Raw genomic sequence first — 26785 nt, 5'->3', positions numbered from 1 at the left:
TATGCAAAAAGTGTTTAGGAGTGATAAGGGAAGAATTTGTTTGTTTGTCAGTTAAACTCATTGATGGTGATGTGTGTCAGGGCTCTTTATATCACTGTAAGCAATTGCAGACACCTGTGCTAATTAGTTTGGCAGGTGTGTCCAATGAAAGGCAAGACTACTTAAGAAGGCTCTCTCACATTATTAAGCAGCCTACATTTTCTGCCAAAATGGGAAAGAAAAAGGATGTGTCGGCTGCTGAGAAGCAACAAATTGTGGAGTGTTTAGGTCAAGGCATGACTACAATCAACATTGTGCGATGATCAGGATGAAGTGTCTTGGCAATCAAGAAGTATGTAGCTGATTCACAGTACACACGTGTGCGTGCTGATAAGGGCAAATTGAGGACTCTTTCCTACAGGCAATTACGTCAGGTTGAAAGAGCAGCGGCAAAAAAGCCTTGTCATAGCAGGAGACAAGTTTTTGAAGCTGCTTGTGCCTCCAACGTCCCCCGAACAACAAGATGCAGGGTCCTTCAGAGGTTTGCAGCTGTGCATACGCCATCCTGTCGACCTCCTCTATCCACTTCACACAAGCAGAAACGGCTCCAGTGGGCCAAACATTACATGAAGACTGATTTCAAAACTGTTTTGTTCACGGATGAGTGCCGTGCAGCGCTCGATGGTCCAGATGGATGGAGTGGAGGATGGCTGGTTGATGGACACCCCACGCAAACACGGCTACAGCGCCAACAAGGAGGAGGTGGAGTAATGTTTTGGGCTGGAATCATGGGGAGAGAGATTGTCGGCCCCTTTAGGATCCCTGAAGGCGCTAAAGATGAACTCCATAATGTATGTGGATTTTCTCAAACAGCACTTCCTGCCATGGTTCAAGAAGAAGAACCGTGTATTTCACAGCAAGATCATTTTTCTGCATGATAATGCACCATCTCATGCTGCACATAAAACATCTGCATCTCTGGCTGATATGGGCATAAAAGGGGACAAACTTATGGTGTGACCCCCATGCTCCCCTGACCTCTACCCCATTCAGAACCTTTGGAGCATCATTAAAAGGAGTGTCTATGATGGCGGGAGGCAGTTCACATCTAAGCAACAGCTCTGGGAGGGTATTCTGTCCTCATGCAAAACAATTGAAGCAGAAACCATCCAAAACCTGACAAATTCAATGGACGAGAGAGTTCAGAAGCTCCTTTCGAACAAGGGGTCCTATGTGAAAATGTAACATCACCTAGAATAAAGTTTTGAGTTGAAAACTGTTTGATTTCAGTTTCTAACAACCTGCTAATGCTTATAATTTCAAAAATGACCATTTTTTTGGTCTTTATTAAAATGAAAAGGTTGATCGAAAAGTTTGGGGGATCTAAGAGTGTGGCAACCCAGTAGTCATGATTACTTCGAATTCTGACAATATGAGGGTCATGCTGCAGGTAGTGCAGCAAGAAGGCACTTATGTGTCTTGCGCATCTCGGAGCCCCAAAATTATTTTCCGGGCTAGATGCAGCTAAAAATTATTTTTAATTTTAAATCTGGTGGAGCTTATTATAGATGGCCTAATAGGATCAGTGCTGCACACTGCTACAAAGCCCAAATAATTTTCCAGTCAAGATACAGATAAACATGATTAGTAATTTGAAAGCTTAAAACGGTTGGTAGGGTGATTTTAACCAATCATCAAGCTTTTACTCTCCCCAGGATGACACAGGGGTAGAAAAGTCGTTTCGGATCCATGATTTGTTCATCTTTATGAACGTGAGTCTGTCTACATTATCAGTGGAGAGCCGCGTGCGCTTATCTGTCAGCACACCACCAGCAGCGCTGAACACACGTTCAGACAGAACGCTGGCTGCGGGGCATGACAAGATCTCCAAGGCGTAAGTGGCTAGCTCCGGCCATTTATCCAGATTGGAAGCCCAAAAAGAGCAAGGGTCCAGTGACACAGTCGTGGTTTCAATGTTTACTTAGAGATACTCCTGTACCATCGTCTCTAGGCGTTGACTATGTGTCAGACTTCTTGTCTCCTGTGGCCTTGCAAAGGATGGGCTAAAAAAGTGGTGAAATGATTCCGCAAAATTGATGTTACCAGCAGATACTGTGGTTCTGTTACGGTTTGAGTGCTGAACACTTGACGGTCCCACGGTTGGCAAGTTGGAACTGTGAGATTCACTACGTGCACCACTGGTGTTTTGTGGAAAAGCACATGTAAGATTCTGCAACAGTCTCTGCTGATACTCCTGCATGCGTGCATCCCTTTCTATGGCAGGAATAATTTCGGCAAATTTACTTTTGTACCGGGGATCTAACAGTGTGGCAACCCAGTAGTCAGGATTATTTCTAATTCTCACAATTCGAGGGTCATGTTGCAGGTAGTGCAGCAAGAAGGCACTCATGTGTGTTGCGCATCCAGGAGCACCAAGTCCCTGTTGTGTTGGTGGCGAGGTAACAATCATGCTTCCTTCCTCTGTCCTCTCCCCCCAACCTCGCACAACAGAAATGTGATCAAGGTCTCCCTCATCTGATGAGTCTTCCATCAGTTCGTCCTCCACTTCTTCCTGGGCTCCTGCACCTTCCTCACTAGTTTGGCTGCTACCATGCGCCCTGGTAAAACCATCTCCCCCACCCTCACATGCCTGCCGCCTTGGTGCTGCCGACCGTCTGGACCTTGCAGATGTTAGCCCTTCCGCATACAACTCCTCCTCCTCTACTTCCTCCACCTCCTCTTGTGCCACCACCTGACTCCGAATTCTGTTTAACATGTGCTCCAGCATGTAAATCACCGGAATAGTCATGCTGATAATGGCATCATCAGCACTAAACATCTTCGTCGCCATTTCAAAACTGTGCAGAAGGGTGCATAGGTCCCTGATCTGAGACCACTCCTCCAGCGTGATTTGCCCCACCTCTGGATCTCGTTGGCCCAGGCTATACGTCAGAACGTATTGCACCAGGGCTTGTCGGTGCTGCCACAGTCGCTGCAACATGTGCAGAGTTGAATTCCACCGGGTAGGCACATCGCATTTTAGCTGGTGAAGTGGCAGGCCCAACGACTTCTGTAGAGATGTAAGTCGCTGAGCTGCGGGATGCGAGCGGCGGAAGTGAGCACACAGCGACCGTGCCCTCTGCAGAAGGCCATCTAGTCTGGGATAGTGGGCTAAAAATTGCTGGACAACCAGGTTCAACACGTGAGCCATACAAGGCACGTGTGTGACATTGCCCCGGCGAAGGGCCGCACCCAGGTTTGCAGCATTGTCGCACACGGCCTTCCCTGGTTTCAGGTCCAGTGGAGACAGCCATTCATGAAATTGGTTCTCCAGAGCTGACCACAACTCCTCAGCTGTGTGACTCACATTTCCCAGACATTTCAAAGTAAAAACCGCCTGATGACGTTGAGCCCTACTGCCAGCATAGTAAGGAGGTGTGCAGGATCCCTTCTGCGCAGTTAGAAAGCTTGTGGCATGACCAGACAGGCTTTGGGTGCAGGTGGAAGACCGAGAGGAGGTTGAGGAGGCAGAAGCAGTGGAGGAACTTTGACATAAAGAGGATTGACGCACAACTCGTGGGGACGGCAAGACTTGGACAGCAGCCCCTTGTCCTGCTGTCACCATAGTTACCCAGTGCCCAGTCAGCGACATGTAACACCCCTGTCCATGCCTACTCGTCCAAGTGTCTGTGGTGAAATGCACCCTGTCACACACAGAGTTTCTCAAAGAAGCGGTGATGTTGTGTGCGACATGCTGTTGGAGCGCAGGCACACCTTTCTTTGAGAAGTAGTGCCGACTGGGCATCTGGTACTGGGGCACTGCGACGGACATAAGGTCTCGAAAATCCTCTGTGTCCACCAGGCGGAAAGGCAGCATTTCTGTAGCCAAGAGCTTGCAGATGGTGAAATTCAACCTCTTAGCTTTCTCATGGCTAGGAGGAAATTGTCTTTTACTTGTCCACATCTGAGGGACCGAGGGCTGGCTATTGTGCTTAGACGGGGTTGATAAGGGTGTCCCCGGCAAACTGCCGGTCTGTGAGGAAGATGCAGGCGGACATGTTAGGTTGCCTTGATCCAAAGGTGGTGCTATCGATGTCGGACAGCGCTCAACACCAGCTGGTGTTACCACCTCCAAAGAAAATGATGACCTGCCAATCACGCTGGCTGTTGCGGGTAAAGAGGTGGCAGGTCTGCGCCCCAAAACAGGTGTGACTGCTGTCCCCCCAGTCACAGAGGATGAAGAGGCCGCGGATGCACAAGATATGGCAGACGGTGGTTGGCCCGGCTGGCTAGGCCGCATTGTAGCACACTGAGCTTCCCACTGCAACTTATGCTTCATGTCCATGTGCCGGTTCATGCATGAAGTACTCAAACTATGTATTTTTTGGCCTCTACTTAGCTTTTGCTGACAAATGTTACAGATAACACGAGTTGGGTCATCTTTATCGATCTGAAAAAATGCCCAGGCTATGCAAGGCTTAGCACCCATGCGACCTGAAGAGCCACCACGACTTGTGGTGAGAGGCAGAGTTGTGTTTGAGGATGCAGTTGTTGACGTGCTTCCAGTACTACGTCTCTGTCCAGGAAGGCGCAACCTGACCTCGTCGTCACTAGCATCTTCCTCCACCTCCTCTGCTGACCTCATCTCTTGGCTGACTGTGGGTTGACAGTAAGTGGGATCTCCAACCTCATCATCATCACCCTGTGTGTTATCACACCCGTCGTCCTCAGAGCCAACCTGTTCCTGCCCTGACAAAAAACTAAAGTTGTCGCTCCAATCAGGTATTTGAGTCTTATCATCGTCTTCCTCATTGTCTCCACCAACAGGAGTTACAGTTTGGGAATGAGGGTCTACATTATGGTCAGAACCTTCTGCGTCTGGTCCTGGATCCGACTCATAAAGATTCTGGGCATCAGTGCAGATCATTTCCTCGTCTGGATTCACAGAAGCGCTGGAGTCGACCTCTGATTCCCAGGCTATAGTATGAGTAAACAGCTCTGCAGACTCAACCATCTGTTCTACCTCATACTCAGACGGGCAGCTGGAGATTTGGGAGCTGTGAGGAAGCAAGTGCGATTTGGGTGACACCTTTGAGGACTGGAGTATTTGTGATGTTGAAGTTGATGTGGAGGAGAGCCCACTTAAAGGAGCACTTGATATCCGTTGAAGCACCTGCTGTTTTTGTGCCTCATCTGGAATTTGTAGCGATTGGCGTGGCCGTAAGAAAGGGATCTTATCACATTGTCCGCTAAAAGAAGTAGACATTTTAGTTTGGCTGGAAGATGGTCTTTTTTCTGCAGATGTTACTGTTGCTTTAACACCTACCCCACGGACACAACCTTTTTTCCCCTTCCCAACACGCCTATTCCCCTTTCCACCAGCAGCAGGCCTTTTTCCACTCATTTTGGTGGTTAACTAATTCACAACTCTGGAGTTGTTTGCACAAAAAAACAATGGATGGTAACCGAGCAGAGCTGAGTGGCCAAACTGTGGTATTAGGCCAAAACTATTGGCTGGGTTAGATGCAGAAAAAAATTATATTCAATTTGCAACCTGATGGAGGTCAGTATAGATGGACTAATACAACAAGTCCCACACACAGCTAGAAGCCCAATATTTTTTCAGAGGTAGATGCAGAAAAAAATATATTCAGTTTGCAACCTGATGGAGGTCAGTATAGATGGACTAATACAACAAGTCCCACACACAGCTAGAAGCCCAATATTTTTTCAGAGGTAGATGCAGAAAAAAATATATTCAGTTTGCAACCTGATGGAGGTCTGTATAGATGGATTAATAGAACAAGTCCCACACACAGCTAGAAGCCCAATATTTTTTCAGAGGTAGATGCAGAAAAAAATATATTCAGTTTGCAACCTGATGGAGGTCAGTATAGATGGACTAATACAACAAGTCCCACACACAGCTAGAAGCCCAAATATTTTTTCAGAGGTACTGTAGATGCAGATAAAAATTATTTTTAATTTGCAACCTGATGGAGGTCAGTATAGATGGACTAATAGAGAAAGTCCGACACACTACTAGAAGGCCAAATATTTTTTCAGAGGTAGATGCAGAAAAAATTATATTCAGTTTGCAACCTGATGGAGGTCAGTATAGATGGATTAATAGAACAAGACCCACACACAGCTAGAAGCCCAATATTTTTTCAGAGGTAGATGCAGAAAAAAATATATTCAGTTTGCAACCTGATGGAGGTCAGTATAGATGGACTAATACAACAAGTCCCACACACAGCTAGAAGCCCAATATTTTTTCAGAGGTAGATGCAGAAAAAAATATATTCAGTTTGCAACCTGATGGAGGTCTGTATAGATGGATTAATAGAACAAGTCCCACACACAGCTAGAAGCCCAATATTTTTTCAGAGGTAGATGCAGAAAAAAATATATTCAGTTTGCAACCTGATGGAGGTCAGTATAGATGGACTAATACAACAAGTCCCACACACAGCTAGAAGCCCAAATATTTTTTCAGAGGTACTGTAGATGCAGATAAAAATTATTTTTAATTTGCAACCTGATGGAGGTCAGTATAGATGGACTAATAGAGAAAGTCCGACACACTACTAGAAGGCCAAATATTTTTTCAGAGCTAGATGCAGAAAAAAAATATATTCAGTTTGCAACCTGATGGAGGTCAGTATAGATGGATTAATAGAACAAGACCCACACACAGCTAGAAGCCCAATATTTTTTCAGAGGTAGATGCAGAAAAAAATATATTCAGTTTGCAACCTGATGGAGGTCAGTATAGATGGACTAACAGAGAAAGTCCCACACACTACTAGAAGGCCAAATATTTTTTCAGAGCTAGATGCAGAAAAAAATTATATTCAGTTTGCAACCTGATGGAGGTCTGTATAGATGGATTAATAGAACAAGACCCACACACAGCTAGAAGCCCAATATTTTTTCAGAGGTAGATGCAGAAAAAAATATATTCAGTTTGCAACCTGATGGAGGTCAGTATAGATGGACTAATAGAACAAGTCCCACACACAGCTAGAAGCCCAATATTTTTTCAGAGGTAGATGCAGAAAAAAATATATTCAGTTTGCAACCTGATGGAGGTCAGTATAGGTGGACTAATAGAACAAGTCCCAAACACTGCTAGAAGGCCAAATATTTTTTCAGAGCTAGATGCAGAAAAAAATTAGATTCAGTTTGCAACCTGATGGAGGTCAGTATAGATGGACTAATAGAATGATGCTATGCCCAAAAGATTTTACTTCACTAGGTGCAGTAAAAAAATTGGTATTCTATACACAGGTGGTATATCTTGCAACACAGATAGGCTACTCCACTGACTAACACACTCTGCAATAGGCCAAAAAGGATTAGCTTTGCTAGATTCAGCCAAATGCTGTGAAAAAAACTTGCACAGCACTGGCACAGACCTGCCTGGCAAAACCTGATAGGAACTGATATAACCTAGTCCTGAAAAGGACTCCAATTACAATTAGTCTTTACTCCCACAACCTATCTATTTAAGAGCACAGACCTGCCTGATAAAAGTCGTAGGAAATGCTGTAACCTAGTCCTTAAAAGGACTGCAATCACAACTATTCCCTACTCCCAAGCTATCTGTATATTTGTGCGAAAATTGGCTTGAAATTAACAAGGTATAGCGCACACAGCAACAGCGGTGCCGTCTAACACGCAGCTGCAGCAGTGAGAAAATGGTGGCGACGGGGAAAATGGCTTGGTCTTATAGGGCAAGGACATGTGACATACACTGCCAATGACACATGCCCTTGCTTGTGTGAAAAAAAGCACTTCGCTCCGTGTGTGCGCTGCTGATAGGCTGACAGATTGCACCTCCCCACTGTAAATGCGGGAAAGAGAAAAAAAAATGGAGATCTTCATTGTTCCTGCAGAGATCCATCCCCTGCCCCTCCCCCCACCCCGCTGTACACTCAAACTGCGTATTAACATTAATTTTCATCATTACTGAGAAAAAATCCAGTTATGATTTTGGTGCACGAACAGTTATCGAACATAACCTCGAACAGCCGAATTTTTCTCAAATTGTTCGTGTTCGCCGAATGGCTCGAACACCGCCCAAAACAGCTCGAATTTGAGATTGGCGAACAGTTCGAGTAGAACAACGCTCATCTCTAATAATGACCTCTTTACTATGGAAAATTTTTAAAAGTCCTGGAAAACCCAATAAATAAAGAAGCGTTACTATAATGTGATGATTTCATTACTAATATTTCATTATACTATATACATTATATCACAAAAGTGAGTACACCCCTCACATTTTTTTTAATATTTTATTATATCTTTTCATGGGACAACACTGAAGATCTGACATTTTGATGCAATGTAAAGTAGTCAGTGTACAGCTTGTATACCAGTGTAAATCTGGTGTGCCCGCTAAATAACCCAACACACTGCCATTAATGTCTAAACTGCTGGCAACAAAAGTGAGAAGACTCCTAAGTGAAAATGCCCAAATAGTGTCTAATTAGCCATTTTCCCTCCCTAGTGTCATGTGACTCATTAGTGTTGCAAGGTCTCGGGAGTGAATGGGGAGCAGGGTGATAAATTTTGTGTTATCGCTCTCACACTCTCATTCTGGTCAGTGTAAGTGCAAAAGGCCCCTCATGGGAAAGAACTCTCTGAGGATCTGAAACAAAGAATTGTTGCTCTACATAAAGATGATAAAGATGGCCTAGGCTATAAGAAGATTGCCAACACCCTGAAACTGAGCTGCAGCATGGTGGCAGAGACCATACAGCGATTTAACAAGACAGATTCCACTCAGAGCAGGCCTCACCATGGTCGACCAAAGAAGTTGAGTGCACGTGCTCAGTGTCATATCCAGAGGTCGCCTTTTCAGAATAGACATACGAGTGTTGCCAGCATTGCTGCAGAGGTTACAGGGGTCAGCCTGTCAGTGCTCAGACCATACCCCACACACTGCATCAAATTGGCCTGCATGGCTGTCGTTCCAGAAGGAAGCCTCTTCTAAAGATGATGCACAAGAAAAGCCCTCAAACACGTTGCTGAAGACACGCAAACTAAGGACGTGGATTACTGGAACCATGTCCTGATGTCTGATGAGACCAAGATAAACTTATTTGGTTCAGATGGTGTCAAGCAGGTGATGAGTGCAAAGACAAGTGTGTCTTTCCTACAGTCAAGCATGGTGGTGGGAGTGTCATGGTTTGGGGCTGCATGAGTGCTGCTGGCTGTGGGAAGCTACAGTTCATTGAGGGAATCATGAATGCCAACATGTACTGTGACATACTGAAGCAGAGCATGATCCCCTCCCTACGTTTGGAAACTGGGCAGCAGATCAGTATTCCAACATGATAACGACCCCAAACACATCTCCAAGATGACCACTGCCCTGCTAAAGAAACGGAACTGGCCAAGCATGTCTCCAGACCTAAACCCTATTAAGCATCCTGAAACGGAAGGTGGAGGATTGCAAGGTCTCTAACATCCACCACCGTCGTGATGTCATTGTTAGAACCCTCCTGTTTGTTTTTTCCATCTTGTGTTTTGCGCTCACGTGACCATCTGCCTTTATATTCCAGCTACGCCCTTATGGCTGTTCTGGACTTCAGTGTTTGACTGTTTCTCTACCCTGGTGCTTTGGTGCCTTTCTCTGTCAGTTCGCTTGGTCCTCTGGGACCTCTAGTACATTTTTGTCAGTTTGTCTTTTTGTGTTCTGCAACAACTTCTCTGTTTAGGAGGTGTCCCATTTTGTCCCAGTCCTTAGTTCTTTTAGGGACCCCTCCCTTAATTCTATAGGTCTTCGTTCAGACTAGCCGAGGACTAAGGCGAGTCTGTTCCCTAGGAACAAGCAGCCCGCTACATCGTAGGGATTCAGCTTAGTCTTACTGTAGGGACAGCTTTCCCCTATCTTTCCTTAGTACATGTTGCAGATCATAACATTAAGTCCAGCCCAAAAAACTAAAAGGAAAGAAATTCGGGGATCAGTATGGTTTCCGTACAGGATTTGGCTTAACACCTGCAGGGATTGTCTCTGGAGGTGGCCGAGCTTCAGCAACACGTGAGTAGCTGTTCTGGAGCGCATTTTGTCGAACCCAAGGTAGGACTGCCTGATGTTTTTTATGGTAAACAGCAAGATTTTTTTTCCTTTAAAAATGCTTGTTTGTTATATTTTCGTTTGAGACCAAGGTCCTCTGGGAATGAATCACAGCACATTGGTTTTATTATGTCACTTTTGCGCAATGAACCACAGGGGTGGGCCTTTTCTCTCCAGCTTAATGATCCGTGTTTAAGGTCTGTTGAAGAATTTTTTTCTGCTATGGGGCTATTATATGACGATCCTGATCGAATCTCATCTGCTGAATCAGAACTCAGACGTTAAAATCAGGGGTCAGATGATGTTGAAAATTATTGCACACACTTCAGGAGATGGGCTTCAGAAGTTAAGTGGAATGATCCTGCGCTGAAATGTTTATTTCTTGCTGGTCTGAGTGAAAGGGTTAAGGATTTGCTAATTGTATTCCCTGCACCTGAGACTCTGCAGGATGCTATGCAGTTAGCTGTTCATATAGACAGGAGACTGAGGTGCAGGCTTAATGAGGTAAAAACTCCTGTAATGTCCGGTCCTAGTCCCCAGAAAATCTGCTCTGACGGCGGAGAACCGATGGAGGTTGGGGGGATGTCACTCCGCTCTCAGGAAAAAGACCGGAGGTTTACCGAGGGATTGTGTCTTTATTGTGGTAAAGCTGACCATTTGATTAAGTATTGTGAGTGTCGTTTAAGTAAAGGAAAAAAAAAGGTCAGTTACGCCCGTATAGCTTGTTTACGCTCTGCAGGAGTATTTCTTTCTGGGAGTACTACTTTGCAGGGAGATTTGATTGAATTTCAGGTATTTGTGGATTGTGGTTCAACACTTAATGTGATTGATAAAGGGTTTTTGGAAAACCTTAAATTGAAATCCAAACCTTTGTCATCACCTATTTCTGTGATTGCAATTGATAACACTCCTTTGAAATGTATTACTCACAAGGCTGCTGCATTTCCCCTCACTATCAATGGAGTTCATCAAGAAATTTTGGACTTGGTTGTTTTGGATAATTTGCCCTCTCCAGTTGTTCTAGGATTGCCTTGGTTAAAACTGCACAATCCTTTATTGGACTGGTCTACTAATGTGATTAAGTCTTGGAGTCCGAAGTGCTATGATAAATGTTGTAATGGTCGCATTGCGGCTGTGGAAAAAGGGGAATTACCGGTACCTATTCAAGATTTTTGGAGTTTTTTTTCGGAGGAGGAGTCGCAAGTTTTACCTCCTCATAGGGATTATGATTGCGCCATTGAGTTTGTTCCGGGTGCTATTCTTCCCAAAAGTTGCTTGTTTAATCTGACTATCCCTGAAAGAAAGGCCTTGGAGGAGTACATAGAGACTAGCCTGGCTGCTGGTCACATTAGACCTTCTAAGTCGCCTGTGGCAGTTGGATTCTTCTTTGTTAAAAAAAAGGACGGGGGTTTATGTCCATGTCTAGATTTTCATGAAATTAATAAGATTACCGTACGCAATTCCTACCCATTGCCGTTAATTCCTGACTTGTTTAACCAGTTAGTGGGAGCCAAGTGGTTCTCCAAAATTGATCTCCGGGGGGCATACAATTTGTTACGAGTGAAGGAGGGTGATGAATGGAAAACTGCTTTTAACACTCTGGTAGGTCATTTTGAGAATCTAGTGATGCGTTTTGGTCTTACAATGCACCTGCATTTTTTCAGAACCTTATTAATGACATCCTGAGACCTTTGATTGGTAAGAATGTGGTTGTGTATTTGGATGACATTTTGATTTATTCACCAGATCTGGAGTCCCATTGGCGGAGTGTACGTGAAGTTTTGCAGTTACTGAGTGATAATTCACTCTTTGCTAAGCTGGAGAAATGTGAGTTCGCTGTGCAGAAAATTCGTTTTTTGGGCTACATTGTCTCCAGCGAGGTTCAGGCTGTGCAGGAATGGCCTAGGCCTATTGGTTTGAAATCCATACAGAGATTTTTGGGTTTTGCCAATTATTACAGGAAATTCATTAAGAATTTTTATGTAATTGTTAAACCTCTAACCGATCTCACCAGGAAAGGTGCGAATACGGCCCAGTGGACTACTGAGGCCATTGAAGCGTTTGAGTATCTCAAAGAGAGGTTCAGTTCTGCCCCTATCCTTATGCAGCCTGATGAGACCAAGCCTTTTTTGGTCGAGGTGGGGGTCATCGGTGGGGGTCGGAGCAGTTTTGTCTCAGGAGAACAAGGGTGGAGTACATCCTTGTGCCTTCTTTTCGAAAAAAAATTCGGAAACCGAACAGAATTATGATGTTGGAAATCGGGAGTTGCTGGCTATTAAACTTGCGTTTGAACATTGGCGTCATTTTTTGGAAGGCGCTAGATTTCCTATTCAGGTTTTCACAGATCATAAGAATTTGATCTATCTGGATGCTGCCAAGCGCTTGAATGCCCGTCAAGCTAGGTGGGCACTTTCTCGGTTTCATTTTTCTGTTACCTATATCCCTGGTACTAAGAATGTTAAAGCCAATGCTTTATCTCGCAGCTTCTCTCCTACGGTCGGTGCCGAGGAGGAGGAGAGCATTTTACAGAAAGGAGTTGTAGTGGCGGCTTTGGACTCCGTTTTGGAGAATGGGATTCTGAAAGCTCAAGATGATGCTCCATCTAACACTCCCCATGGGGGAGGTTGTTCGTGCCTAGAGCCTTTAGGAAGGATTTGTTTGTGGAGTGTCATGAGTCTCGGTTGGCTGGTCATCCAGGAATTTCGGAGACTAAGAGACTTATCAGTCGCAGTTTTTGGTGGCCTGGATGGCAGAAGGAAGTCATCAAGTGGGTGCGTCAGTGTACGGTCAAAGGCTTCACATACTCCTGCTGCAGGCTTGCTTTGCCCACTGGAGGTTCCTAGTGCGCCTTGGACGCATCTCACAATGGATTTTATTACTGATCTTCCTGTGTCCGAGGGTTTTACTGTCATCTGGGTGGTCGTGGACCGTTTTAGTAAGATGTGTCATTTGGTTCCATTCATTAAGTTGCCCTGCGCCAAGACACTCGCTAAGGCATTTGTTAAGGAGATTGTCAAGCTCCATGGCGTTCCCACGGATATTGTTTCTGATAGAGGACCTCAGTTTGTGGCTCGCTTTTGGCGTGCTTTTTGTGACAGGTTGGGAGTCCATTTGTCATTTTCGTCTGGTTATCATCCTGAGTCTAATGGACAGACTGAAAGAAAGAACCAGGATGTTGAACAGTTTTTGCGTTGTTTTGTGGCGGACAATCAAGAGGTGTGGTCTGAGTTTCTGCCTCTCGCAGAATTTGCTCTTAACAATCATACATCCTCCTCTGCTGGGTGTTCTCCTTTTTTTTGTTGTACTGGGAGACATCTGTTTTTTGGTTCATTCTACAAATTGGGGTCGGCGGTGCTGGAGGAGGAGAATTTTTCCGGTGATTTGGAGAGAGTTTGGACTAATGTACGTTGCAACCTTCAAGAGGCTAACAAGAAGTTCAAGAAGTATTTTGACAGGAAATGTAAGGAGGTTTTCTTTACTGTGGGTGACATGGTTTGGTTGTCCTCGAAGAACCTGTGGTTGAGGATTCCCTTTAAAAAATTGGGTCCTAAGTTTGTGGGTCCATTTAAAGTGCTTTAGGTCGTTAACCTGTCTGCTGTTAGGTTGGATGTCCCTATTTCCTGGAAGATTAATCCTGTGTTTTGTGTTTCCTTGATGAAAAAGGCTGATGTATCTTATAGAGATGCCACTGTCACAGTTCCTCCTGAGGTGGAAGACGGCGAATATGAAATTTCTCGTATCTTGAATTCTAGATGGCATAGAGGGAGATTACAGTATCTTGTCTCCTGGAAGGGTTTCGGTCCCGAAGACAACTCCTGGGTAAGGACGGATGATGTCTCTGCTCCTAGGCTTGTTAAAGCTTTCAACAGGAGGTTTCCAGATAGGCCTGGGCCTGGAGGATCCGGAGGATCCTCATAAAAGAGGGGGTACTGTTAGAACCCTCCTGTTTGTTTTTTCCATCTTGTGTTTTGCGGTCACGTGACCATCTGCCTTTATATTCCAGCTCCGCCCTTATGGCTGTGCTGGACTTCAGTGTTTGACTGTTTCTCTAGCCTGGTGCTTTGGTGCCTTTCTCTGTCAGTTCGCTTGGTCCTCTGGGACCCCTAGTAAATTTTCTCTGTTTAGGAGGTGTCCCATTTTGTCTCAGTCCTTAGTTCTTTTAGGGACCCTCCCTTAATTCTATAGGTCTTCGTTCAGACTAGCCGAGTACTAAGGTGGGTCTGTTCACTAGGAACAGGCAGCCCGCTACATCGTAGGGATTCAGCTTAGTCTTACTGTAGGGACAGTTTTCCCATATCTTTCCTTAGTACATGTTGCAGATCATAACAGTCATCATGGAGGAGGGCAGAGGATTCCAGTGGCCACCTCTGAAGCTCTAGTGAACTCTATGCCAAAAAGAGTTAAGGCAGTGCTTGAAAATAATGGTGTCCACACAAAATATTGACGCTTTAACACAATTTGGCCATTTTCACTTAGCGGTGTACTCACTTTTTTGCCAACAGTTTAGACATTAATAGCAGTGTGTGCACACCAAATTTACACTGTTATACAAACTGTACACTGACTACTGTACATTGTATCAAAGTTTCATATCTTCAGTGTTGTCCCATGAAAAGATATAATACAATATTTACAAAAATGTAAGGGGTGTACTCACTTTTGTGATATATATTGTATAAGCCGTGCCAATTGTAAAGTATCTTGTTTATATTTTTCAACAATGTTGTATCCAATCTACTTTTAGTCGAGCACAAGACTTGAAGACAGACGGCCGTGACTAGAAATACAGCGGCTAGTAGAGAATAGGGGCATCTAGGATAACGAGACTGCTTTAGCAAGTTATCTAACTTACTATGTAAAAATCATTTTGCTACATTTTTAGTTCCTTAGAAAAGTAGTTAGGACAAACTCTTCACCTTTAGAGGTTTAGGGACCGAGCCATAAGCTCACAATTAAATTTTATGATACGATGCAGACAATATATTATCAACATTTCTATATGTGGCTCCAAAACACTATAGCTTTTTGTACAGATTTCCTCTTGGTCCAACATAACATAAAAATAAAAAATAAAATAAAAATAAGCAGCACTCATAATAAATATGAAAAAAAGTAAGGAACTTTTTATTAGACCATGTGGCAACCTTTTGGTTACATAACTGAACCTTTCTCAAGAATGTGGATTTACACACGTGGTCAAAATTGTTGGTAACCCGCGTGTTTTTAATTTATTATTACTTTTGTCAGATTCAAGTTATTTCTGTGACCATTGAGGGTTTTTCTTTCATAAAACGAGGGGTACCAACAATTTTGACCACGTGTATATATACTGTACAAGTAGCAATCAATATACAAGTAATATAATTAGTGATCAATATATAAAAAATGCACAATACAAACATATAAAATATTTGAAAAGTGTACACATAAATGCTGTCAGCATTTAATTTACTAACATGATTCCACTCATAATTCCACATTTATCTGTACACTTTTCAAGTATTTTATATGATTGTATTAAGCATTTTTTTGTATATTGATCACAATCAAAATTTGTTGCTTGAGAAAAGTTCTGTTATGGAATCAAAACGTTGCCACATGGGCTAATAAAAAGTCCCTTACTTTCTTTATATTTATTAGGAGTGCTGCTTATAGGTATATTTGATACCTTAAGACCAAGATCCAGCTCCTTTAGAGAACGTCTGATTTCGTGAAGGAGGAGATTCATTCTCTCACATTCTTGAAAGCACACAAGGATGTATGGAGACCGGTCCGCTGTCTTTGAGGTTATATCTGCCATGTTATATCCTTCAGGGAGTTTATCCAGGATGTCATCTAGGAAAGCTTTAACCTGGGAAGGAAAAAAAAGTTATAATAATGTCACTTGTAGTACCGATACCTTTTAAAGGAAGTTCTATACAATAATCGACATTGATACATTTGATAAGATATTTATGAATACAATAATCGACATTTATACATTTGATAACATATTTATGAATACAATAATCGACATTGATACATTTGATAAGATATTTATGCACACAATAATCGACATTCATACATTTGATAACATATTTATGCATGCAATAATCGACATTGATATATTTGATAAGATATTTATGAATACAATTGGAGAGGGTTAATAATAATACAGGTAAGAACTGTACAGACATGCATGAGTCGGACACACACATCTGCATACATGTGTAGGGCAGCACTCTGGCTCAGTGGTTAGCACTGTTGCTTTGCAGGTCCTGGGTTCAAATCCCATCAAGGACAACATCTGCAAGGAGTTTGTATGTTCTCTCCGTGTTTGCGTGGGTTTCCTCCGGGTTCTCTGCTTTCCTCCCACGCTCCAAAGACTGATAGGGAATGTAGATTGTGATCCCCAATGGGGACAGTGGCCATAATGTCTGTAAAGCGCTGTGGAATTAATGGCGCTATATAAGTGAGTAAAATAAAAAATAAATAAATAAATACCTAAAGGTGAAAGGGTCCTATGGAAAAACTGTGCACTTCTCCTAGTAATGGATCTGCACGCTCTTGCACTTCTTTGCCTCCATGATACATACACTTGGTACTGCTTACGCATCTCTAGTTTTAGGAATATATATTATTTATAGTCACACTTCTAATGAGAGTGCTATCAGCGTAGAGGTCATCTGGTAGAACAGAAAAGGTTGTCGCTCCGGGGAATTCAGGGGAAGTAATGTCTATTAGTTTATTCCGACCAACATATAAATTCCCTGGTGTACACCATAAAATCTGCACTACTGGGATGCTCATAGCTTATATTTCTACAAACCGTAGTCCAATAACATACTTATTAGGAGTAGGTTACAGGATTCCTGTTGATATGTTTAATGCTAATACCAGTATGGTCAATCAGTAACATTTAACTGGAAAATTTACATAGAAAACAAGCAAAATAAATAGAGCATCTTCTAAACACGTTAATGAGTCCTTGTGTAACAGAGGCTCCTGCCTGGGATCATCCTTAGATCACAATGATGCTCTTCATTAAACTCTCCACTTTTAATGAGTTTTCGTCACTACAAGAAAAGGTCTGAGATTTTTTTTGTATTTATCCTTTGGGATTTTAACTAAAAGGCAATACTGCACTCGAATTCTACCTCTTCAAGTGACTTTAATGAGCAAATACAACAATTACAAGCTATAATGTACTATGAACACATGCAAAATAAATACAATAAGGGAAGTTTCTTTATTTCACGATCTTTACCCTAACTGATAATATTTGTTGATTTTTATAGCTAGTAATGTATCCTGGAATATTTTTTTTAAAAAAAACTTACCCTATTAATTACAGATATCAAAAAAGTTTGTTTAATAAAATTCTAAAAAAATATATATAAATTTATATACAAATGTTTAAAAAAATATTTTCAATACATTTGATGATGTCACTACTAGCAAGATCAGGTGAATTTTAGGTGAGATAATATTAAAGAGAATCTGTCACTAGGTTTCTGCTACCCCATCAAGATGTAGGGGTAGAGACCCTGATTCCCGCAATGTGTCACTTACTGGGCTGCTTGCTGCAGTTTTGATAAAATCATTGTTTTATCTATCAGTTCTCTGAATGTTGAACTCTAGATAACCCGCCTACACACCTGATTGGTAGCTTTCTGTGTACACTGTGCATAGGCAGTAAGCTGCCAATCAGTGGTGGGGATTATAGGGAGCTCATGAATATGGGGGACTATATGGTAGCAAGGTTACTAGTCCTCTACTGATAATTTCCTGGTGATAAAACAGTGATTTGATCAAAACTACAGAAAACAGCCCAATAAGTGATACATCACTGGAATCAGGGTCTCTACTCCTACATGATACTGCTCTCAGATTAGGTGGCAAAAACCTGGTGACAGATTCCCTTTAAAGAGCTTCCTGGCTACATTGGCAAAGCCACTGAGCCCGGTGATTTGCTGCAGCGGTCACATGCTCTGTAGTTGTAATGTCAGCACTGCAGCCTGTCCACAAAAAACGTGTAGTAACAGAGAGCCAGCGCTGGACCTGAAAAGGGTGAGAAACATCTACGTTTATTATTTTAACCTAAGAAAGACGATGGGGAGGAAAAAGTTGCATTTAAATTGTTTCTACATATTGATGTGGGTTTTTTTCCACATAGAGTGCCATGGGAGTTAATTTACCACATGTGCAAATGTTGCATTTTTGATGCGTTTTACTTGCATTTCCGCATCAAAAGAAGCAGGGGTGACTTTCAATAGGAAGGTGATCTCACAGGAATAGAAAGGGCTGTCCAAAAATGTACCAAAACACATATTCACAGCAGTAAAAATGTATCAAAATCCATGATAGCGGATGTGGGAATTAATCACGCATTTTCTAATTATATATGGATAACAAAAAGCATTAAAAACGCATTGTGTGCATTGAGCCTTAAACTTTGGGAGCGGACGGACTTCCTTAAAATCATTTTCGTGAATCAGATATATGAAGTTCTTATACAAGGACCTGTCTGTAGCATGTGTTGCATTAAAAACATACCAAAAAAGTGCAAAAGATTCCTGCCCAATAAATAAACAGAAAGATATGATGATGTGACGATCACACACCAAGTCTCAGTCTTATCCAGTACATGCTCAGAATAATGACACTAACCTTCTCCTCCTCGGTCTGAGGTGCTCCTTCCCCGTTTATAGAATCTCGTGACTGTAATTCTAACAATGTACGGAAGAGATTGTCTGAAGTCACAGTTAAGAATTCAATTTCTGCGTTAGGGTGGAGGCCATAATGGACGGGGCTCTCAGGTGGCAACATCTCATCAATGTATCTATGGTAGCCTTGATAGTCAAGGTTAGAGGGTATCACAAATCCAGGAGCTAAGGCGAGTTTCCTATCAAACTGGAGAAAAAAGAGAACATTGGATGTAATCATCATAACAGAAAATACTTCACACTGAATCTCCCGGGGATATTGGTAGGGACTCAGGGAAAATTACCATCAGTGACATTATTTCAAGAAAAGTGTCCAGACTGTGTTGGCAGATATCATGGGCTGCCATCGTTTCTATAGAGTTTTTATTTTCCATGTTTGTTTTTATTATCCTCCTTCAGACCACTGGAGACCCTCAGATTTGTGATATAACAGAGTTTCATTGAATATGACAGAAAACAGAAATAATCCTTCTTAGCAGGGTGGCGACAGATCCAAGTTTCCTGTGCTTTGACCAGCGGGATCTCTGTCCTTAATTCTCTTGTCCCTGCAATTCTTTTCAGTCATTGTTACAAGAGATCAAGAGAACGTCTGGCTTGGTGCACGCTGCTTCTATTGCTCTGTGCAGCAAGTTTGACTAACTTACAGCATGAATAATATTAAGGGTCAAGTATTTTAAGGCTTAAAATATGAGGCAGGAAACATGTGATGGAACATAAAGCTACAGTCTATGCGGTGCTGTAAATCTCATCAAAGGAGAAAATAGTTCTGTAGGATGATCTTCAGTCTCTGGCATGATGGCTTGGAATTGGCAGGGGGAGGGGGTGTCTGATTGCTTACACTTTTTTTTCTCAGATCCTTAAAATAAGACTATTTTGGAAAGATACAAGTGTAGATGAAATGAACCAAAAAGGAAAACACATGAGACTGTAGTGTATAAAATCTACAAGATTCAGCTTCTTTTCAAAGGCACTAGAGGATACTCTGGTGGGTCCCATAACTATGTGAAACCCTTTACAATATAGAGATTAAATTTCTTTATCGTTGCTACATATTTCTATGTAATTTAATTATGTATCACTTATGTAACAGACTTTTAATCTGATATGACTAGTATTAAGTGTTTGTGTTGGAATCATCATGCCTTCAATAACAATGATGGTTTAGATTTATCTCCCATGCCCCATGGCCTGAGAACTGGAAAATAGAAAGTGACATCTCCATGGGTGTCACAAAATAGCACCTAGAACATACAAGTTTATGGGTGCGCAGAACATTGACAATGCCAATGTCTTGTCTGGCTGGGTTGTATTCATGCAGTACAATAACTCAGACAGCAGTCAGAAGCCTCTCATACATCCAAATAAGATTTCTTGCTTTGCACTGAGAAGGGGCAAGACCCCAAACACATGTCAGCTAGTAGAGTATCTGGTTTGGCTTTTATCCTAAGTCATTAAGGAGTCAATATTGACTTTTAGGATTGCTACTTCCAGTAGTTGGCGCTAGAATTCTAATCCTCTTCCTCTCTGTAGAGGCAATTTGTATAAATAACATTTGAATATTTGAAAGACTGGAAAATAATTGTCAATTAAACAATTTTGCCTTATGAATTTTGCTGGGGATCAAAGAGAGGATCTTGTGGCTCATTCAGATAGGCATGTTTTTGGTTTGTGTATTGTCCACATTGACTAATGGTCCCCAAAAAATTTCAGGTTGTGTTAATCTTTTCCTATATTACATGGAACAGATTAGTGCTTGTAAATGTAGGCAGCTCCTGTACCCCCTCTGCTATAATTCCACTGACTGATACAGAATTCAAATATAGTCTAGGACAGTCTGTGATCTCAGCTGTAGGGAACACTTGTTATGACTGAGTCCTAACACTCGCACGGGGATGATCAAACCAGGGGAGATGTTCAACCTGCACATCACAGGTTCCTATAAAGACTAGGCAAATCCCTAACTTGAACCTGATTCGTTCCCGCCTGACCGCGGAGGTTGGCAAATTAAAATTACGCAATGGCACCTCCTCTCAATATCGGCTGACTCCGAGTGTCATTAACTGCACCCTCAACTATTCACAGAGTGTAACCCAAAATCACAACAAAAGAATGTAGTGCACACAGACAGAGGGTGAGACACAGAGCTAAGGATGTGTTCACATAGTCATACATGAAAAACAGGAGAAAAAGAAAGGAACTCAAAAAGACCTTTGGTATATGTGGAAACTCCCAGACTCTAAATGTAACAAAATGGGAAGAGTGCTGAGAAGGGGAACATGCAAACAAACCATAGGAGAAGCAATAAGGAAAACCTCAGCAAGATAATCCTTAACTGGGGAGCTGGGACTCCAAACATCCATCTAACTTGGAATATAGTCAGCAAAGACTGTATGTGCCAGGAGAGTATAAATAGCCCCTCCCAAGATGTGATAGGACAAACCACACAAGGGAGTGAAAACACCTACACAGAAGCAAAACAGGAAAGCTAAGCAAAAGAAAGACAAGAGCATTATCAGCAGTCGGACAGAGACAACACAGGCTGTGGTCCAAAAGGGAAGGAAACTGACCACATAGCCAGAGGTCACCGGATTGATCCCCAGAGTCAAGCCATAACACACTTCTGGAAATAATTGGTGCACTCAGTACAAGGCCTCATTCACACATCCATGTTTAAATACATATGTGAAAAAATGTTACTGGTGTCATCAGTGTACGATCTGTGTGTCCGTTTTCACCATCAGTGTTTTTCACAGATGGATAAATAAATTATAAAGCTTTTCCTAGCATTTTCAATGTTAAATACGGACAGCCATCCGTGTGCTGTACGTGTTTTTCACGGACCCATAGACTTGTATTGGCACTTTTCATCCATGATACCGGAGCAAAACTAACATGTCTTCGAGAGTTTTGCATGGACATACAGACATGAAAAAACATTAACATGTGAATAGCCCCATAGACTACAATGGGTACGTGTTCTATCCTAGAAAAAACGGCTAGAACACGTATGTGCCACATGGACGTCTGAATGTGGCTTAAGCTGTAGGTTTATTCACGTGGTTTCTATTAGAATCAATAAAGGGGTGAAGGAAGGTCTATTTAAACTTCGCAATGTGCATCGTTAAGCCACCACTGACTGGCAACATGTTCGTTGGTCGACGGTCATTTAATAGCCTGTTTACACAGGCAAACCACGCTTCAAATGTGTACTGAACAATCAGTAATAGATTGTTCGGTGGCAATAGGCTGCCATTGTTATAGGCAGCATAAGTCCTTCAAAAATGAACGATGCGCTGCCGAGCACGCTAAAAAAATCAAAAGATCATTTTAGACTGAACGAGTGGAGCATTTTGCCTACTCATTGGTTGATCGGCTGCCTGTTTACACTGCACGATTGTCAGTAGAATTCTTAAGTATTCTCATTTCTGATAATCGTGCAGTGTAAATGCACCTTTGCTCCACATCAACATTTATCACCTATCCACCGCACAGTTGATACATGTATGATCGGAGGGGCTATGATCACTTGGATCCCAAACCAATCACAAGAAAGGAGATCCCGTATTCCCTGTGTAAATAGAGCAGTAGTGCACATGTGTGACCACCGCTTCTAAAGAAAGTGAATGGAGTAAGGGTCATTTATGCGCACGATTGGTCTATTCACATGGGAACCCCATTCTCATGATCAGTGGGGGTCTCAATGGTCATACCCCTGGAATTATAAACTTCTCACCTTCTCCTGTGGATAGGTGATGAATGTTGTTGTTGGGATAACTCCTTTAATTATTGTCTTGTATTATTGTTCGTTTATTCATCATATTCCAGTAGAATGCACCAGGATCTTGTTGCATCTGGGAAATATCTCTCACAAGCATTATCCCAATGAAAATCTCCACTTCCACAATGCCTGCTTGTGTACAGTGTGATTATCCCTCCGTTATGCAGGAAGTGGCGATAATGAGGAAGGTTAACACGACATGGCTTTTCTGTCGCATCATGGACATGTTTGCCTTACAATTAAACATGCCACATAGAGCTTTGATTGTCCCAGCAATATGATTGTCATTTACTTTAATTGCTTTACATGCAGGTCTGCAAGATCTCAGCTGAAATAGTTATTTACACCGTTCAGCTTTCCAACATCTCAGCATTCACAATAAAACAATTTTTTTTTTGTTTGTTGTTTGTCTGTTTTTTTTTTCCCCTTTATCTTTTTTTTATATGGAAATACTAGAACATTTGGTAAAAGTTAGGGAGAATTTTCATAAAAAAAAAAATAATTTAATTTGCAAATGGGCACATATGTATTTAATGAAAAACGAGTGCAGTTGTTAAGTATGAACCAATCTAGTTCTACTAGTATTACATCAAGATGTAAGTCGTATTGATCTTTGTAAACAATCTTAACCCTTTGATGACTGGGCCCGTTTTGGGTCTAGACGTTCAGAAGACAAGTCCACCTTATAGGATCCTGCAGCTTTAGCTGCATCATCTGCACATGGGTGATAGTGATCCAGGCGCAAACATTTCTTTGCAAATTGTTGATAAAGAAAGTAAAAGACAGATACATATTTGTAGCCGAAATTAATTACTGTATGTTTTGGGTAATGTATATTTCTTTTGATGTGAATGTATTAACGCTCAAAAAATGTATTTGTGTTTGATTGTGAGTTAGTAGAGATATGCAGGGATTTTTTCCTTTTTTTTTTTCATAGTTTTTTTTTATCATTGTTATTATTTGCTTTTTTATGTATTTATTTTGCAAATTACTATTTGTATTTATTAATAATTTTTGCACCACTGGAGACCAGGTAACCAGGAAATACATGATCTGTGTCTTCCCCACATCTCAGTAAGCTACTAAAATGCATCACAGGTAACTAATAAAAGTGATATAGTGGTAATAACACATTACTGATCTTCCAATTAAATTCTGCTACCTTCATAGAAATCTGCTATAATCACAGAAATGTGCTACCTTCATAGAAATCTGCTATAATCACAGAAATGTGCTACCTTCATAGAAATCTGCTATAATCACAGTAATCTGCTACTTTCATAGAAATCTGCTATAATCACAGAAATCTGCTACCATCACAGTAATCTGCTATAATCACAGAAATCTGTTACCTTCACAGAAATCTGCTATAATCACAGAAGTATGCTTCCCTTAAAAAAATGTGGTATAATCGCAGAAATCTGCTACCTTCACAGAAATCTGCTATAATCACAGAAATTGGCTACCTTCACAGAAATCTGCTACAATCACAGAAATCTGCAGTAATCACAGAAATCTGCTACCTTCACATAAATCTGCTATAATCACAGAAAACTGCAGTAATCACAGAAATTTGATATAATCACAGAAATCTGTTATAATCACAGAAATCTGCTATAATCACATAAATCTGCTACCTTCACAGAAATCTGCTATAATCATAGAAATCTGCAGTAATCACAGAAATCTGCTCCCTTCACAGAAATCTGCTATAATCACAGAAATCTGCTCCCTTCACAGAAATCTGCTATAATCACAGAAATCTGCTCCCTTCACAGAAATTTGCTAGAATCAAAGAAATCGGCTACCTTCACAGAAATCTGCTATGACCATAGAAATCTGCTATAATCACAGAAATCTGCTATAATCACAGAAATCTGCTACAATCACAGAAATCTGCTATAATCACAAAAATCTGCTACCATCACAGTAATCTGCTATAATCACAGAAATCTGTTACCTTCACAGAAATCTGCTATAATCACAGAAGTCTGCTACCTTCACATAAATCTGCTATAATCACAGAAATCTGCTCCCTTCACAGAAATTTGATATAATCACAGAAATCGGCTACCTTCACAGAAATCTGCTACAATCACAGAAATCTGCAGTAATCACAAAAATCTGCTAACTTCACATAAATCTGCTATAATCACAGAAATCTGCAGTAATCACAGAAATTTGATATAATCACATAAATCTGTTATAATCACAGAAATCTGCTATAATCACATAAATCTGCTACCTTCACAGAAATTTGATATAATCACAGAAATCTGCTACCTTCACAGAAATCTGCTATAATCACAGAAATCTGCAACCTTCAAAGAAATCTGCTATAATCATAGAAATCTGCTATAATCACAGAAATCTCCTACATTCACTCAGTGTATGTTTAGTGCAGTTTTGACTGCATATTGCATTACTTATTTCTTCTTTGTGGCTAGTGTACTAGTAATGCTGGCCACAAGGGGTTAAAAGTGGACCAGTCACCAGATTTCATATTGCAAACTGTATGCATTGCAATATAGATCTTTTAGACCGGATGATGCTGATGTACTTGAAAACTTCATGTCAGAATGGCTGTATAATTCTGATATTAAAAAGAGCATTTTGTGAGTCCGGCTCTCAAGAGGAAAAACCTTCATAAAAGATTCTGACAGCCATTCTCACATGGATTTTCAAAGTAATTACACCAGTATCATAAGGTCTAAGAGATCAGTTTAATAGTGTATGCAGTTTTTATTGTGAAATCTGGCCCCAGATCCATTGTAATAAAAAGTGGCCGGCCACCATTAGTAGGCAGGTGAGAGCTGCAACCATATTATCCTGTAATTCAGTGCAATGACAATGGGTTGGTGGTTAGATGCTTTAAATACCCTCTTTGTGGAAATCAGTTTGAACATCAGCTTTATTTTCAGTGTGAGCTGTGGTATGTAATACACACCTTTCCTAGAATAATTGACCACATGTTTCCTTATGTTTAATTCGAACTTTAAAAAGATTTTAAAAAACATCTCTGTCTTTGGGGATTTTTTTTTCATGCAATATAAAATGAAATATAGAAACTCACAATAACACTTGTAAATTCTTGTAATTAACATCATCACAGTTAATTTCATTGAATAAAAACATCTCTAATTACATGCGTAGTGCAGAGAAAAATTGGTTTTATGTAATTACCATATGTATTGTCAGTGTTCCTATGTTTTATAGCACACAATATATCTACATTATATGTGCTGGACTTGAATTGAGATACATAGTAAAGGTTAACAGACAAGACATTACAATTCTGAATACCAATTTGCTAATATACTGTAATAATGAAGCATATGTACTACTATATACACATATATACTGTATGTAGTTTTATATATATATACACACTATATATACACATATATATGTGTGTGTGCATATATGTATACATATACATATATTATGTATATGTATATAAATACTTTCAAAAAGTATATATTTACACAAACACACACATATATGTAGATATATTCATATATATATATATATATATATATATATATATATATATATATATATATAAACACATACATGTACACACGGCATATACACACATACATATATATGTGTATATGCCATGTTTATGTACATATGCATGTATATGTACATATATACATATATATGTATATACAGTATAATATGATATATACAGAGAAATATGCATGTATATATATATATAACACACCCATATATTTGTGTGTATATACCATGTGTATATACATACATGTGTGTGTATATATAACACATAATTTTATTATATATATATATATGCACAAATATATATGTTTGGAGATATATATATATATATATATATATATATATATAGTATATATATATATATATATATATATATTGTGTTTGTGTATATAATAAAATTGAAAGTAGTATATATCTATATCTATCAATCTATATATATCTATATATAGATATAAATATATATATACTATTTTCAATTGTATATACATATACATGTATATATAGATAGATATATCTATATGTATATAGATATATCTATCTATATATGCATTTATATCTCTCTCTCTCTATATATATATACACATATATATATATATATATATATATATATATATATATATATATATATATATATACATACATGCACGTGACGCGCCCCTGGGCCTGCTGCGTCGCGCGGCATCGCGCGCACGGGGGAGCTTACCCGGATCCGGA

At 40.7% G+C, this 26785-nt stretch overlaps 1 protein-coding gene across 1 annotated transcript in view; it reads right to left on the bottom strand.

Annotated features, from left to right (window-relative positions):
* LOC141161707 (dynein axonemal heavy chain 11-like) overlaps nucleotides 1-26785 on the bottom strand; it is a 1128345-nt gene that overhangs the window by 31573 nt on the left and 1069987 nt on the right. Inside the window, exons 66-67 of the mRNA XM_073646926.1 lie at nucleotides 18719-18961; nucleotides 15738-15920 (exon numbers count right to left, since the gene is read on the bottom strand). Of these exons, the coding sequence (XP_073503027.1) occupies nucleotides 15738-15920; nucleotides 18719-18961 (426 nt within the window). The remainder of the gene's footprint in view (nucleotides 1-15737; nucleotides 15921-18718; nucleotides 18962-26785) is intronic.

The sequence above is a fragment of the Phyllobates terribilis genome, unplaced genomic scaffold (assembly GCF_046119375.1).
Source record: "Phyllobates terribilis strain yellow unplaced genomic scaffold, ASM4611937v1 Scaffold_9__5_contigs__length_417890890, whole genome shotgun sequence".
Classification (NCBI taxonomy): Eukaryota; Metazoa; Chordata; class Amphibia; order Anura; family Dendrobatidae; genus Phyllobates; species Phyllobates terribilis.
The sequence above is the reverse complement of the archived record's forward strand: the minus strand, read 5'-3'. Positions and strand labels throughout refer to the sequence as shown.